Here is an 18,507-nt window from a genome sequence, read left to right as displayed (position 1 = left end):
TTCTGTTTGGCAATAAATCCTCTAGTCTTATAAATCTCAAAATAAACAATACCCAAATTTGTAACAAATTAGATGGCAAATTCCTTGGCATTCTCATTGACCACAAGCTGAATTTCCAGGGACACATTCTAAATATATCAAAAAAAGTTTCAAAAACTGTGGGCATTCTTTCTAAGATCAGATATTATGTACCACGCCCTGCCCTGGTGACTCTCTATTACTCCCTTATCTATCCTTATCTCAACTATGGTATTTGTGCTTGGGGTTCTAGTACCCAAAATCACTTACGTCCTCTAATTACCCAACACAAAGCCGCTATTAGAACAATATCCAACTCTGGCCCCAGACATCACTCGGTACCCCTACTCAAATCTCTTAATATGTTAGATATTAAGTCACTGCACATTCTCTCATGTGTATTATACATATATAAAACGCTAAACTATAATGCCAATCCTGATCTTAAAAGCTTCATAGAAGGTTGTAACAGAACCCATGAGCACCACACCAGAAATAAATACAGTTTTGATATTCCTAGAGTACGTCTTAATCAAACTAGAAATGCTCTGCAAATCAAGGGGCCCAGAATGTGGAATGACCTTCCCAACCATGTTAAAGACTGTACCTCTCTCAACCAGTTTAAGATAAAAACTAAACACTACCTAATAAATTCCCTGTAATCTACCTCACTCCTCTATTGTCAACCCATGTCTGTTATTTTCTTTTTTTTTTTTTTTTTTAATCAACACTGTTTGTCAATCTATTGTATTTGTGCTGCTTTTTCAGTCATGTTCCCCCTTTTTTTTTTGTTCTCAACATCTTTTATTCTTTATGCTCAATTAGTATTAAGTTCTAGATATTAATGTTTTTCTTGCCCGAAACGCATTGCGTAATAGTGGCTTTAGGCATTGTATGTACTAGCTCTATCTATATATCAATCCATTAATGTAACATCACTTGTATGTATATACCTTACCTGAATAAACATCTGAATCTGAATCTGAATCTGAATGACGACAATTGAAGTCACCCAGCAGGAGCTAAGGCTTCAAAAGAACAGAGAACTGTCCCATGGAGCATCACACTCCGGCAGCTGCCCACCAAGCCCCCCCCCCCCCCCCTCACTACGACAACGGACCGGAAAGGGAGGGGGGGGGGATTACTTCCTATAAAAGACCGCAGTAATTAACAGAAGGCATTTGCAAGAGAGAACTTAACGTCATGTTTGGCAGCCTAAGACGACACAATCGATTGCAAGGCCCCACAGCCGCTACCACATCATACGGTAGCTGCCAAGTAAGTAAGTAATTATCAAAAGAAGGCACCAAACCGGGAAGGCTATGTAGCACCATCAAATGCGCAAAATAATCAGAGGGCGCTAAATATCACCAAGGATGCCAATACGAGAACAAAAACGCATAAGGCGAACGATATCAAAAGTATCCGAGTCACCAAGAATTCTATTGAGGGACAGGTGACCGCGAGGGGCGGTCGGAAAGCAAGACACGCTCGTCCTGGAAGTCAGGACATTCAAGAAGGACATGCACGACCGTAAGAGGGACAATGCAACTAGGACAATAAGGAGCAGGGCGGCGCTCCATCAAGTGACCATGGGTTAAGCGAGTATGGCCAATACGCAACCTCGCCAGAGCTGTTTCCCACCGTCGGTTACGGTGGAAGGAGGACGGCCACGAGGAAACACAACATTTAAGAGTACGTAGTTTGTTACCAGTAACAGACAACCAAGAAGCCTACCAACGGGTAAGGACGGAGGAATGGATAACCGGGTAAAAGTCGGAATACGGAAGACCTTTACGAGAGATGGGACAAGAGCGGACAGCTTCCTTGGCGGCAGCATCCGTACGCTCATTTAAAGACACACCAATATGGCTGGGAACCCAACAAAACTCAACCGACTTAAATTTACTGTGAACAAGAAACAGCCAATGCTGAATCTCGACAACTACTGGATGAACCGGATTAAAGGACCCGAGAGCCATGAGGGCACTACGAGAGTCAACAACAACTACAAAGGAAGACTGACAACGAGAAAGCAGGAGACGAAGAGCATAGAGAATAGCATAAAGCTCTGCTGTAAAGATGCTAGTCTCCGGAGGTAAGTAACACATATAAGTGCGATCAGGAAAAACAACAGAGTAGCCAACACCGTCCGCAGACTTAGATCCATTGGTGAAGACAGAAACGGAGCGGGAGTGAGAAGAAAAGTGCTCAAGGAAAAGGCGTTTTAGAACCGTAGGAGGGGTAAAAGCTTTAGTGATACGGGTCAAGGATGTACAAAACTGCGGAAGAGGGACTCTCCACGGGGGCAAAGAAGGAACAACACGAGGAGAAACATTAGAAATATGAACGGAAAGAGTCCTGTAGGCGAGATAACCAGACAGAAAGAGGGAGGTGGTGAAGAGGAACAGGAACCGTAGGAGGGGTAAAAGTTAAAGCACGACAGAGGCGAGAGGAAGGATGTTGTAAGGACCACGCAAGATAGCGAAGACAGTAGCGATCACGGCGGTCTTGGAGAGACAGGAAGCCAGTGTCAACATACAAACTAAGGACGGGAGTCGAACGAAAGGCACCAGAACTAAGGCGCAACCCAGTATGGTGCAAAGCATCAAGACGGCGAAGAGTAGAAGGAGAAGCAGACGAGTAAGCAGGGCAACCATAATCGAGCTTAGACAGGACGAGAGAGGAATGTAAAGCAAGGAGAGTGCGCCTATCTGCCCCCCCAAGAAGTATGGGACAAGACCCGAAGGGGGGGGGGGGGGTAGCTGCCAAGGGGAATGAAAAGTGAATGAAAGAAAATATATAGTTTTTAGAGGATTTATTATTGTAAAGAGTTTATTTTGCTCGCAGTAGGTCCATTTTCTATGCAAAAATTACCTACCAAAAATTATGGTATTTAAAATTAAATATGTTTGGCACACAAATTTAATGAGAACTCTTTTTAAAGATGATTTAAATAATATATTTGACAAGATGTGAAACTAAATTTAAAAGCAGATTTAACAACATTGAAAAACACACATTATTTTCTCAATTGAAAGGATTCCCAAATAGATTATGGCACGACCCAGTGAGCAGAATATCCAAGAGTAACGTTGAATCAATACTGAATCTAAGTTACTTTGATATTGTGCCATGGGATTGCACATTGTTGCTAACAGCTCGTGATTCTCGGTCATCAATTCAAAGAATTTATGACCGAGATTCATAAAACATTCAGAGAACAAATTCAATCTAATTCTTCCGCTGTTTTGCATTTGAGGAAACTGTAATTAAATCGTGTTTTTATAAACAGTTTCGTGTTTATGCAAACCCAACCATCCACAATACTTTACTCCCTCTCCCATTACACCCCCCCCCCCCCCTCCTCCGCCAATGATCTCTGTTCCTGCAAAGGATCACACATCATACTGTACTTTTTCGTAAAACCTTATATTAAAATACAGGTGTTTGTGTATATGCACATTGTTACAACACTAATTTGTAAAAAATTATTCTTCATAAATGCCTTTGACTCTAAGATTATTGGGATCAAATGGTGGACGAATGTGGACTGTAGCATCAAGTCGCTCGCCCATGGATTCCAACTGCCAGTCTCCAGTTTTTAGAAAGTCATTTGTCACCTTCCCTCCACTAGGGCTTCGTACATACCCATAAGCAATGGCACGACCTAAAGCAAATGCATACTCTGCTCTTCGAATGTAACCCACAGGTTCTCCGTCACGCCAAATGCCCTCTAGGCCCCAGAGAGGTCGTTGAGGGTCATTCAGTGTAAAGGTTACAAGTTTCTTGGCGATACCCTTGCTCTTCTGCATTTCCAATGCCTCACGACCCAAGAATTTAATGTCGGTCTTGAGTTTGCAGGTAAAAGCAAGACCAGCTTCAAGGGGTGTATCATCTGGCCGGGCGTCAGCATGCCAATGGCGGTAACCTTTCTCGCAGGACAACGAGTCAATAGCTCGATACCCTGCATCAGCAAGACCCAGTCGGTGCCCCGACGGCCGTCACAGCCTCGTACACTGCAAGCGCTGACGATTTGGGGACATGCAGTTCCCAACCTGTTGCAGAAAGACACTTATGAGCAATACAATAATTTGCAGGGTCACGAACAACAAAACTATAGAAGAGCCTTTACAACAGGAAAATCTTGTAATTCTAATATTTTTGGTTACATTTCGAAGACAAAAGGTGCATCAGGTATCAAGCCTTTACTACGTTCATATTAAATATTATTATTATTAATTGTATTCTGCGCAAAAAGTTTGCGAGTGTTTTTGCCGTGCAGTAAAGTGTTGCACACAACTTTTACTGAAGTACTTAGATGCTTTGAGCTCTACTCCATACACTCACGAATATTGGAAGATATTCTTCTACCCAGAGTTTGTTAGTGCAAAATTAGACTCGCATTTCATGCTCTTTCCTGACTTCCTGTACGACTAAACACCTGTGAGATGAAGATATTAGATGAACTCTGCTAGCCTTTGATCTACACTCTGTAATCCCTCATATATAATAGGGTAGCACATCATTGTTGTGTTACATAAGACTTAATAAAAATGAATGGAATAAAATATAGTAATCTCATGATTAAATTTAAGGATTTTATGATCAAGGACTTATGAATTAAGGATCACGATTAAGGACCTGCCCGAAATGCTACTGCATGTTAGTGGCTTTGCAACAATGTAAAAATTACCATTCTTGTGTAATCTCACAAACCCATTGTACCTTCTTGCAAACTATTATTTATTATTACTATTAATTATTATTAAATTGATACCCAATGCTAGTACTGTACATTTGTACATTCTACTATCCACGTATGTTATGCTAACAAAGAAATCCTCTATACGAAATGTGGTAAACTATAATATAATCCATCTGGTCTTGATTATATTCAGTATTGCAATCTCAAAAGATCTATCAATCATGCTTTAGATAAAACAGTTTTTCAAGTTATAAAAACATCTTGGCATTCAAAGCCAAAGATAAAAACCATAGCTAGCTGTCCACTAGTCAATCGTGCAAGCACGCACTGAACAAAAGGAAGAAACCAGATGAAACAACTCTTTAGCTATATTAAAGAGTTAACATGACGTAAAGCACATTAATTACCCATTTCTCCAACAAAGGAAAGTCTGAGGGCGCGAGCCTTGTGTCCAGCAATATTGATGACTTTGTGAGTTGAGAAGGGAAATGCTTCATTGCTGAGGTCTTCATCAGTTAGCTTGCTGCAGAATAGCTCTACTAAGGGGCCCTTGCACCGACAACATGGCCATATCCTCCGTGTGGTCCAGCACCTGCACATCCCAGTCATTGATTCTTACTTCCTTTAAAACATGGGCCAAGTTTTGGAGGGCCGCTGCTCCACCAGCAGCCAGATAGAACCCTTTACCTGTGAAGGCGGGGTCACAGGCTGACCCTTGGCCTCCTTCGCATATGCTCTGTGTGATACACAACAATGGGATAAACACACATTTTTATACATATAAATAGTTCTATTATATACCGTGAAACAGACAAACTTATTTATGGAGACGATCTGTACACCTATTTGAGTGAAATCACAAAATTAATCCATATTCTTTCAGATTTTCTTAAAATAGTGTAAATCTGCTCTCAAACTACATGTGAACATCCCGGAACATCACAAACACCACGTTGTATGGATCCCTTCACTACTCACCACAGTGAGGTCCGCTTCAACGCCGCCCTTATGGTTCAACATGCAGGTATACACTGTAGTGCCGGGCGGTCTAGATACATCCGCTGAGAAGATCCAGTCGGCAGCCTTTTGGGCATCACGACCCGTTATGTAGAACTTTCCAAAGTAGGACATATCAAATATGGCAGCTTTCTCGCGGCATGTCAAACATTCTCTCTGTATCTGTTACAAATTCAGTTATCTTTGTAAATCTATAATTACAGGGATGTTCAGTACAGTAACCGAATAACAGTTATATACATGTATGAAACACACACACGTCTCTAAAAAGAGATGAAAGCTATGCCATAAAGCGGAAGATATGGGTCCACTTACTGTGTGATGGTGTGATGGAAAGTCAAAGGAATAATCTGCCACAAGCAGATTCTTATAACAGTCGTCAGTATTTAGGGGAGTATCATAGGCACCATACCAGTCATATGTCTGTGGAGGTGCTGGCCGGGTGCTGAACCATCCAGGTCTCTCCCAGCCATGACGCTCCTGGAACACACACCCCTTACTCTCCAACACCTGGTGGGGAACAAACGTTACTTATTACAAACTGTTCCATCGTGCTCATGTAGAGAATATAATCGTTATTTAGTAGGTTTCCTCTGTTAGTCGTTCTCAAACAGAACAATCAGTTGCTAACGTAACTGACTATTATGTACTGTTGAATCTTCGTCAAACTAAAAAAAAAAAACAGGATAAAAAGTGTGGACCAAATCCATGTGATGCCAACAATTTACGAAAACAAATGCATGAAGAACCACTATTAAACCTAATAAACTTATTCATCTTAAGTATCTTAATCTTTTAAGATTTGGGGGTTCAGTTCCTGAGTCCCCTAATGTGCCTCTAACCTTATACACTACCGCTCACAGGATGGGTATGAAGTGTATATCATACATACATGCGCCACACACCTGATGGAGAGGAGAGCGCCTCTGCCCGCGACCAGCCAGGGGTTCATCATGAGGGAACACTATACTATAGTTCTTGGCATACGACTCGTGCGAGCGAGCCAGCACCCAGGCCTTGTTGGCGTTGAGAGCGGGGTGAAACCTACGAATGTCGTAACCAAACATATCAAGATCTGGGCGGCCATGGGCCACCCATTTGGCCATCTGGTCACCACAACCACCACCCAACATCATACCACTGCTGTTGAAAACCACAGCAGTGGTAGAAACCTCGGACGTTGATGTCCTCTCCTGTGGTAGTGAAGGACGAAGATATGAGTAACTTTCTTACACTTAGATTATACACCGACACAGTATAGCAACAATTACACTGCCATCAAGTATAATAAATATTAATCCTGCAGTCCAAAACAGCATTTAATTATTTTTTACTAGAAATTTACAGTATATACAAATTGTGTTTGTATAAAAAATATGTTTAGTGCATTAGTACCATTTATCAGTATTAGAGAAGAAACGTGAATTTATGAAGGCAAGATGAAAGCAAATTATGATAAAAATAGCAGAATATTATATTATATATATATATATATATATATATATATATATATATATATATATATATATATATATATATATATATATATATATATATGTAAATACGTGTTAATTAATATATATATCAGATTAGAGGGATGGTTATAGTTCAGACTCCCTGTTGAGATTTTTCTTGCCACGTTTCTAGAACTATTTCAGAGAGAACTGACCCATGACTGGCTTGTGATCAGGGGTGAAGGACTCGGGTCCACACACGGTAGACTTTATGCCTATAGTCTCCAGCACAGGCACGCGGTTCACCGCCCCGTCGATGTGGGCGCTGAACGTGTCCCAGTCCAGCTCGTATAGTCCAAAAGCAAAGTCCTTGTCCAGCTGTCGACACACAAACGTTATACTTCTTTCTGGGTACACATATCAAGCACATTGTTAGTATATAATAGGCAATATATAAGGTTTATAATGATAACAGCTTTAATTTAACATGCTATAAAAATATTTAAAGATTTGATCAAAAAAGACAAAAAATCAAAAAGACAAAAAACAAAAAAGATTTGAACATCTTTACCATTGTGATCATTGCTGTCTTCTTATATGTGCTGCCAATCCGCTGTATGGTGTTTATAAATCTTGTTTATCTGTATCTTTTGCTACCCAGTCTCCCAATCTTTATGTACCCAATCTGAACATCTTTACCATTGTGATCATTGCTGTCTTATATGTGCTGTCAATCTGCTGTATGGTGTCTATTAATCTTGTTTAAATTACTAATCAAGCTGTCAATGTAATCAATCAGAGCTTTAATATAACAATGTGCTTTAATATACTTACTAAGCTCTCTCATCTCATTTTTCTCTTGCAATGTATCTTTATCATTTATCAATTCTGATAGAAATTATCTACTTAAAATTATCTGTTAGATTAAGGACCTGCCCGAAACGCTGCGCGTACTAGTGGCTTTACAAGAGTGTAAATACTGTACTATCCAATGTATTCTCACAAACCCAATGTACCTTCTTGTATATATATAAATAAATAAATAAATAAATAAATAAATAAATAAATTTACGTGTCCTAAATTCAATTTGTGTTTGAACTAGTGACAACAGATTTATGCAATCGTCATTTTGCTAGAGAAATTTCAATATATAAAAATAATAAATTTTATTTATTTACTCAACTTGCATATAATCACTTCACCTACACACTAACCAAATCAGTACAATACATGAAATTCGTCATCAGTCTACATCATCAGGTGTGTCGAGGTGGCAGAACTATGCATAATGTTTTTACTTCAACGATGCAAACTGTTTTCTTTAATCGAATAGTAAGCATGTGGGACAAGTTTACTAAATTATATATTTCAGTGTAAAATTTAGAAGACACTTAAACACAGAATTGACAATTACTTCCCCCCCTCAAATTTACTCTTTACAGTGTAACTCCATATGTTTTCCACAAACAACCTCGTTTGGTTGTGTGTTTATCACTCAATGTTCGGTAATGTGCTTACTGTTTGTTGTGTATGTATATATATTATCTATGAACACGTTGTTTTGAACGGGCTGAGAATAGCTTGAGCTACCTCATCCCTTGTATATTTATACCTCAATAAATTTATTTAATTTCTATTTCAATTTCACCTAGTTTGGATTTAATGGTCCGTCGTTTCAATTTGTATAAAACACAATGCAACCCATTAAAGAAAAATTACCATCGAAAGCAAGGCATCAAAATTGTGTTCGCTACTAACATACACTGACATTTCTCACCCTGTCAAGAAAGATGGGATTCCCTTCGTAGCCTCCCACGGACAGAGCATCACCCTGAAGTCTCAAATAGACAGAAGTGTCGTGGTCTCGTACATTGGGCATATTCTCAATTCCTGGGATCTTCTCAGTTACCACATATGCATGTTTCATGGGTGCAAGCGGCACCTCCACGCCTACCATGCCTGTTATATCATTTGCCCAGCAACCTGAAGTAAATACACACGCACTACAACACAAATAGTTTACGTTAGAGTATGGATATAAACAGACAACAATGAGATCCTTTTAGTATGAGCATAGAGACAAGTAACGACGTTCCGTTCAAGTACAAGTGTAGCCTAGGATGGATCGACACACATTAGCATTTAAAATGGCAATGCCTCTACATAAAGACTAGACTTTAGCACCCACATACAACACTGCCAAAACTCAAAAATGTTAGTATACTCACTAAAATCCTATGTTCCTTACTTTGTTCTTCTTACACTTCTAATCTCCAATCTATTCCTAACACGGTATCTGTACATAGGGTTTAACCGCTGCAAATTACCTCAAGCCCATCACCCAGCAAAAATCTATCAGAACTATAACAAACTAAACATGCTGAACATACACAACTCCACACATTTTCTTGGGCTATTTACATGTATAAAACTCTATTCCTAAATGCCATTCCTGATCTGAAACCCTTCCTTGATAGATGTAATGTAACCTATGTGCACCACACTAGAAATAAATATCTCTGATTCTCCTAGTCATATTAAATCTGTACAATCACTCCATGCAAATAAAAAGACCCAGTATGTGGAACTCGTTCCCTAATGAATTAAAAAATTGTCCAACCTATACTTTATTCAAAAGTAAAACCAAAAAGTACCTAATACCATCCTCACAGTTTCACACCTTGTGCTACCAGACTCGCCCAATTTAGTACTTAAGACATTAAACTTCATCAATATAATATATTCTACCAATTTGTATTCATTATATTTTAACTCAAATTCTGTTACCTTTATTGTTTAGCTTAAGGACCTGCCCGAAACGCTATGCGTGTTAGTGGCCTTGCAACAGTGCAAGAATAAGAACTTTGCAAGAACGCAAACCCCCAATGTCCGTCCTTTCAACCCAATGAACCATGTTTTAAATAAATAAATTAGTTCGACACCTGACTGAGTATAAATAAGAATTCAAGATGCATCCTTCTCTTAGGCTTCATATCTTGCACTTAGTTTTTTTTTTAATTAAATTGTTGGCAGTCTACTTGCCATTTTGACATTATTCGACAAAGTATTGAGGTTACGGTGAACAAATGTTAAACCTATTAGATGAGATACCCCTATACTCGGCTCATATGCTCTATGTTTATTAAGTATACAAAATTACAGTATCCCAAAATATGCATATAAAAGTATATAATTAGCTAAGTACAGGCAATTAATTGCATTTGTTACGTTGCCTAATAAAAGACAGTCCTACTTTAATCTGCATATCTTGCTGAAAGCTCAGGAGGCGGCTACGAGATGTAGGTACCTGTAGCATTGACAACTGCACTGGTCTTGATGACTCCGCATGGCGTGTGCACCTCGCTCACCTCGCGGCCCCCCAAGATGGTCTCCGAGGTGCGAATGTCAGTGACAGGGCAGTGTTCCACCACCAGAGCCCCCGCCTGCGTCGCCCACCGGAGTGAGTGCTGTACACAAGCCTGCAGGATCCATCGTGCCTGTGGGACAACCAGGGTCAAGTCCAACAACTGGCAGTAATGTATTAGCAAGTGTTCTATAATTAGAGTTCCCATCAACACCCAATCCCTTTACGAAATGCAAAATTATAACTAGCTCTCTCTCACAATTATAAAAAGACTGACAATAGCGCATAGGCAGCGTTATCTACATGTATACACCTTTAACACATTACTAAGTACTTTAATTCTCTCCTTACCATCACCAGGACAGTAAAGAGTGCCAGTAAGGTCGTTAACGTTCAAGAGTGGGTAGAGTTTCTTGGTCTCTGCTGGGTCTAGCACGTAGCTCTCAATGTCATGGACTCTTCCAAGAGTCATTAGTCGCTTGTATTCGTTCAGTCGTTCCTAAAAATATAATGACGTACAGACTGCAAATATCTTTGTTATATATAAAAATTCTGATTTTACTCTATTTACCAGTGTTTAGACATGACCAAATTAGCTCCATAATTATATAGCTAAACAGAGTATGGCAGTCCAAGCACAAGTGTGTGTTTTCTTTACGGTAATATAAACAAAAATAAGCTTTGCAACACTCTTAGTTTTCGCTTCCTTTCTTCCGAGTGTATAGACAAAAAAAAGTCCAGAAGTTTGCAACGAGGAGTTACTGAGAGATGGGATCTGAAGAGCGCCTGAAGGAACTGAACCTTACGACACTAGAAAAGAGAAGGGAGAGTTGGAATATGATAGGAACGTATAAAATACTCAGGGGGAATTGACACAGTGGAAATAGATGAAAACGTAGATGTTCACATGTAATATTAACAGAATGAGGGGGGGGGCATGGATGGAAGCTGGAAACTCAGATGAGTCACAGAGATGTTAGGAAGTTTTCTTTTAGCGTGAGAGTAGTGGAAAAATGGAATGCACTTAAGGAGCAGGTTGTGGAAGCAAACTCTATTCATAATTTTAAAATTAGGTATGATAGGGAAATGGGACAGGAGTCATTGCTGTAAACAACTGATGGCTAGAAAGGCGGGATCCAAGAGTCAATGCTCGATCCTGCAGGCACACATAGGTGAGTACACACACACGTACGTAAGTGTGCGTGTGTCAGCCACGGCTCACAGGGGCCCTGACTGAATGGACTGTGCTTGGGACTCTTAATTCCAGGATCCGGGTTCGATCCCGGCCGCCGTCGGAAAATGATGGGCAGAGTTTCTTTCACCCTGATGCCCCTGTTACCTAGCAATAAATACGTACCTGAGAGTTAAGACAGCTGTTACGGATTGCTTCCTGGGTGTATGTGAGGAAAAAAATTAGTAGTTAGTAACAGTTGCCTCAGATGTTACAAAACGTCTAATGATTGACAGTTGAGAGGCGGGCCGAAAGAGCAGAGCTCAACCCCCGCAAGCATAACTCGGTGAATACACATACTTTCGTCGAGGCGATAAAAAGACCGCCATTGTTGATCCAGCCAGGGTTGACACCGGTCTCCTTCTCCAGTCTAAGAAGCATCTCTCGTGTGGTGTTGATGAGCTGGATCTCTGTATCACTAGGCCTCAGGCGCCACAGTAGGCCTGCTGTGTGCCACGTCGTTCCTGGGAGATCAGTTTTGGTTTGTATTTACAATTAGGCTTAAGATTTGAAAACTGACTATCACCTTGACTAGGGCTAATGTGTCTTTAGACCACTTCTCATACCGCTAAAGAATTATACATCCTGAAAGAATGTAATATTGTATTTATTGATTGCGTCTAATGCCTCACTTTAGGAATTATGACTTCGTATTTCTAAACTCAAGTTACAACTTACTAAATAATGTGTTCACACTATTAGAAAACCGAGATGAAAAAGTTGTCACTAACAATTTAACTCATGCAATAAGACATGTCATTCCGTACGTTTAACAGAACAATGAGTACATATTGCTCTAATCTTCCTTAACGTCAGAATACCAATAAAGAAGGACGATCAAATTTAATTTGCGGCATACGACACTAATTAAATTATAGTTTTGAGACATTTATGTTACCTTTGCCATAGCAACGTCAGTAGTGAATACCTGCAGTTAATTGGTGGGACTCTAGAAGAACTGTGTTGGTGATGCCTAACTTAGCCAGGTGGTAGAGGGTGCTGCAGCCTAGGGATCCCCCACCGACCACCACCACCTCCACCTCAGCTGGTACGGCCGTCGGCGTAGCAACCTTCTGCTCCTGCAAACACAGCACAAGGTTATAATGTAAACACTTGTATTCTCTGGTCCCACAGACACGATGCAAGCTAATGCAACGTTTTGTTCTTTACACACACAAAATGGTTTTTTAACTAACAAATTTCATAAACTTGCGACATTAGACATGGTGAAATAAGATGCACCTTTGACTATTACATCTTTGTTCTAAATTATATTATTTATCTGCAACGACAGTTTAACTAATTAGCCTAACTAAATATCAATCTTCTATATGAACACTTAAATAAAAAAGTATTAACATATGTGCATCTAGTTTGTTTGCAAACCTATAGGTATATCTACCTATATCTATATACAAAAAAATGTCTGTCCACTGAGGATGGAGGCCAGACAGGTGGGGCAGCCTCGCCCAACTGGGGTATACCAACCACTCCCATACCTACACATGAAGCATGTGGGGTATGGGAGTATCATAGACCAGTCAGGGTCGACTCCAGAGCCACATTTAGAAATATTGGCATTGACCCAATGCCCCCTATGTGATTATCATAAAGGTAAGGTAATTACCGGGAGAAAGAACAGTCATTACGATTATATAGCACTTGTAAGGGATATGAGGATAAGGGTTTGGGATAGGACGGAGAAAAGAAATGATATCCAACCACTTGGACGGTCAGGGATTGAACGTCGACCTGTATGAAACGAGACCGTCGCTCTACCGTCCAGTCCAAGGGGTTTGGCACGACATCATGAAGTTCGAAACAGTGGAAACAGTGAAGTTCCTCGACCAGGCCTCCACCCCCAGGAAGCAGCCCGTGATAGCTGACTAACACCCAGGTACCTATTTTACTGCTAGGTAACAGGGGCATAGGGTGAAAGAAACTCTGCCCATTATTTCTCGCCGGCGCCCGAGATCGAACCCGGGACCACAGGATCACAAGTCCAGCGTGCTGTCCGCTCGGCCGACCGGCTCCCAGTACCATGGTTTTAAAATATTGTCATCTTAAGGGCTTCCTTGCGATTTTTATGGTCTGAAATAAAATCAGGGATGGGGGGAAGAGAAGATGGGAAAAAGGAGAGGGAGAAGTGGGGAGGGAAGTTGAGAGAGGAGGAGATATACCTGGACGCAGCCGGATGTAGTAACCATATAAACTCTGTCATGTGATTTTTAACATTCACTAGTTTAATAGCATTCACCACTTTAGGTGGCCCGAGTCTATATAGCCGCTGACCTTCATAGTGGTTTGGTATGGGACGCCTTCCATACCGGTGCTAGCCGCCTGGACACCGATCCTTGAACTGCTCAATGGCGCCAGCAGTTTCCTCCAGTGTCTTACGGGCGTCGCCATCCTCTCTAGTTTTTACTGTAAGGTAATACATAATTATTGCTCAGCTACAGTGTCTAACAGGTTTAGCTAACTTTTTTTTTTTTGGGGGGGGGGGCCTTGGACATGCAGCATTCACGTTAGTCATTTATTAAGCACCCTATACGAAGCCTGTGGGCGATAGTGGGTTACAAAAGAACAGCGGTGGGTTAACCGTCTCTGGAACCAAGACCAAAAAAGTCGTATAGGTAAGTTACAGAATTAACCGTGCATACCAAAGTACACAGCTTGTTAGTGAATTATGGGCATCATACCCAGCCAGTGGGCTAAGACAGTCAAAGTCAGACAATTAGTTCCGGAACGCACTGTGGAGAAATGCCCGACAGACCACTGGAACATTATCTAACACAGTGCAGAGTTACAAACCCAATAAGATTTCAACTTAGATTCAACAGAGCAGAAGTAGTTGTTAAACACATGGGGCAAAATCTTACTGAAACGACCCATACTAGTCATAAACATTCATACTCCGCCAAAGTAAAACAGAAACAAGCAACACTTAGTGCTCTTAACTCTTTAAGACATAACTAACATGCTCGTGTCCGAAGCTAGACACAAATACAACAAAATTATTAAGGATGGTAACAGAGTCCATTTCATGTGGTCTCCATCTCATGTTGGCCTCCGAATGCATGATAGAGCTGATAAGTTAGCCAAAGAATCTGCCTTTAAAGGAGCCGTTGAGTGTAACCTTGGATTACCAATGAGCAATCTGAGAGCAGCAGTACACCGAGAACTTCAACAAGATCTTGTAGATCTGAGGCAAAGTGAAATTGACACCAGTAATCCCATCTATCATCATACTATCATGCAAGAGGAGCCACACATCTATGGATCATCAATAAAATCAGCAGACTTCTAGATGTTACTACTGCTCGGTTACAAGTATCTCTGGGAATTCTCATTATCTGCTGATGTAGACCTGACCAAATGTAAACTGTGTCAACAAAACTATTCGCACACCTTCCGTCACTATGTGATGGAGTGCGAAAAGATACGTGAATTTAGAGACAATTCTATAACCAATGTTCCAGCGATGTGTCAATATTTCATTCAAAATGATCTGCTACCAGAAATTTTAGCCAAATATCCCCAGTTTGCTAACTGTAGGTAGTAACTTAGTGATTGTAACCTATCCACCGCTGCCCACTGGATGGGGGGCGGTGTGCAGGACAAACATATCAATTGTGACACTAGCTCTCCACATATGTCAGTTGCTTAATTTAGAACCTGTACTTGAGGTCGATCTCGAACCCAATGTTGATGTGACAACTTATATTGAATTTTGTAACTAGCTCATCAAGATTGTAACTTGCTTAGCTAAATGAATTGTGGGGTTCAGTTCCTGAGCCCATTATGTGCCTCTGTAATCCTTTCCACTACCGCCCACAAGATGGGTATGGGGTGCATAATAAATGAACTAAACTAAAACTTGAAAAAAAAGTTCCGGAACTAGATTCCCAAATTCACATTAATGCATCAAACTTCAGGCTTTCTTTGTAAAATATTTTCACTCAAAGGGCTTGGACACTGAACCCACATTTGTTAAAATACATTATCAAAGTGTGTGCATTCAGTGCTCAGTAAGAACACGACTAATTTTTATCTTTGTAAATTACTTAGCTGATATTATTTCAGTGTTGGGTTATTAGTTTAGATTTTTGCTCTGCCTCGGGGCCGCTGGGCAACGTGTCACGATTTTTGTGCGGACTGCCGGCAAGCATTACTCCACGAGTCTGGGTTTATATAATGCCTGGTGTGCATATTCCCTTGGCTCTTTAAAGTTAATCGATTTTATTTATTTCCGGTTAAATCTTGGACGAAGAACGGAGGTCCGGCGACCGGCTTGATCGTGAGGTGTTTGGAACCGGTTAAGTGTGTGTGGTCACGATAGGCGTCTCGCTCCGCCGGAGAGGTCGCAGGATGCCTGACGCTAATGTCGTGTGAGTCACTAGGTATCGATAGTTAGACTTCCATTTGGTCCTCTGTACGTGGTTGGAGTCCATCGCTCGCCTATAGGAGGGGGGGGGGGGGCGTAGCCGACTGCAAGGCAATGTGGTTTTCCGCAGAAGAATGGAACACCGGAAAGGAAATCAAAACTAAAGCCAATATCCCGAAAAAGAACAAACCTTTTCGGGTTTTTTTCCGGACCCACACGGATCCACCGAATCCCATCACCTCAAGCTCGGTGATGGAGTCACCCATCACCGGACTCTTGGTGATAGAGCCGTCGCCAAGCTCGACGCCCAATTAAGGTCAGGTCGGAAAACTTAGATTTTATCAACTGACCTGGGACCCAATTAGGTGACGTGTATACGGCTCCTGTGCAGCCGTAGCCTCTAAATCAACACTAACAAGTTGTAAATAAATATTTATAACATTTTAAATAAAAATCACATACAGATCTACATATAATTTGCAAGCACATGATTCGGAATCCATCACGCAGAACGACGAGTGCATTACTGATGGTGGTCCTGTCAAGATAAAATTTGCTGGAAAATAAATTTAACCGGTCGATTTTTAGTATTTATTCGATATTTGCGCTGAATATCACCATTTATATTTAAACACATTAAAAACGTGAGGAAGATAAGGGACGGGTACCGGCACCTATTCTCTGCCACGAACTCACATATTTGTACTCGCCTATTTGTGCTTGCGGAGGTTGAGCTTTAATGGCTCTTTGGTCCCGTCTCTCGATTGTCAATCAACTGATGTACAGATTCCTGAGCCTACTGGACTATCATATCTACATTTGAAACTGTAGGGAGTCAGAATCCACCACATCACTGCCTAATGCATTCCATCCGTTAACTACCCTGACACTGAAAAAGTTCATTCTTACCTCCCTATGGCTCATTTGGGACCTTAGTTTTCCACCTGTGTTTTTTACGTTGTAAGCTGGTTTATGTTCATGGGCTACGAGTATTAAAACCATTAATAATAACTATTTTGTATTAACAATGTGCCTATGATACTCCCAAGAACTATGGTGAACTTACATCAGTTGCTAAGTTGACCTATTAACATATTCGTTAAACTGTTGAACAATATTAGGGACGTCAACCTACACGTTATATATAAACGTACTTACAAGGTCGTCGCAGCTATATGTACAGGTTCAAGGTCACAACTTAACTGTACTTAACAGTGTACACTAGGTCACTGTACTCAACTAGGTGAGTACAAGGTGAGTAAGACGACCAAGCAGCCGGCCCACACGCCTCATTGTATTCAGAGAACACTGCTCTGGAACTAAATAATCTCACGAGGCTTGGCATGTCTCGGGGCAAGCTTGAGTTACATCACGGACTCGACCACACGTGAGCTCCCCACCACATGACACACCTGTTACAGATGTTAACGAGCTGCTAACCAGCAAACACCTGGGTTCGTACACCTGTCACACGTGTTTTTTCAAAATTGTGTTGCATGGTTTCAGAGTAACTTGCCTATACACAAGTTTTGCTTTCATTTTGTACTCAAGTCACTATAGAAGTTAAATGATATTATAAGTCAAAATCCACACATGCACTGTAGTTTCTACCAATCGCTGCGCAATGTGATGTTAAGTTATATAATCGATTTTGATAACCCGCAAACAGACGATATCAATGTTGGCATCGTCCACCAACGTCACAAATAAATATTTAATAGACTATTCCTTGCAAAAATGATCACATTTAACAAAAATATGCCAAGTACATCGACGGTGCGAGAGCCACACGTTCACCCCATGAGCTCCAAGCACCGACTGACAGTCGAGTGAGTCGATCACGTGCTGCAGCTGTAGCTTCCCGTCCTCTGAACAGTGACGGGGAGACTACTCTATATCTCTCCACAGTTAGTATTTTAGATTCAGCTATTCGGAACAAAATTTCCATGTAGCACGGGCTCCCCATAAACCCATAAATCTCTCCACAGCTTCAGCAGGGCTTATATCTTCCTCTTCACCTCATTATTATAAACACGTTTATTCAGTATTCTAAATCTGTTTTGAATTGCATCCTTACATTTCTCGGCATAAATGATCATGGAATTTTGGTAATATTTTAACAAGACCATCGCCCGCTTCTTAAAATCTTGGCTGTTGATTGGTCGAAGGGTTTGTTGTGCACCCCATACTCATCGTGTGAGTGGTAGGTTATTGTGCACCCCATACTCGTCGTGTGAGTGGTAGGTTATTGTGCACCCCATACTCGTCCTGTGAGTGGTAGGTTATTGTGCACCCCATACTCATCGTGTGAGTGGTAGGTTATTGTGCAC

The 18,507-nt window shown here is 40.9% G+C and overlaps 1 protein-coding gene across 1 annotated transcript; it reads right to left on the bottom strand.

The window, feature by feature from the left end:
• Positions 1-2,821: 2,821 nt before the first annotated feature.
• LOC123764040 (sarcosine dehydrogenase, mitochondrial) lies at positions 2,822-18,068 on the bottom strand. The gene is given in 17 exon segments (XM_045751512.2): positions 2,822-4,007; positions 4,009-4,076; positions 5,134-5,248; positions 5,250-5,462; positions 5,705-5,905; positions 6,059-6,253; positions 6,649-6,894; positions 6,896-6,936; positions 7,413-7,575; positions 8,976-9,181; positions 10,506-10,656; positions 10,658-10,695; positions 10,914-11,061; positions 12,094-12,257; positions 12,722-12,872; positions 14,086-14,217; positions 17,947-18,068. Coding segments are annotated over 16 exon segments (2,715 nt in total). The 5' UTR covers positions 14,203-14,217; positions 17,947-18,068; the 3' UTR covers positions 2,822-3,509.
• Between the last annotated feature and the right edge of the window lie 439 nt (positions 18,069-18,507).

The sequence above is a fragment of the Procambarus clarkii genome, chromosome 23 (genome assembly GCF_040958095.1).
Source record: "Procambarus clarkii isolate CNS0578487 chromosome 23, FALCON_Pclarkii_2.0, whole genome shotgun sequence".
Classification (NCBI taxonomy): Eukaryota; Metazoa; Arthropoda; class Malacostraca; order Decapoda; family Cambaridae; genus Procambarus; species Procambarus clarkii.
This window is presented reverse-complemented; position numbering and strand designations above follow the sequence as displayed.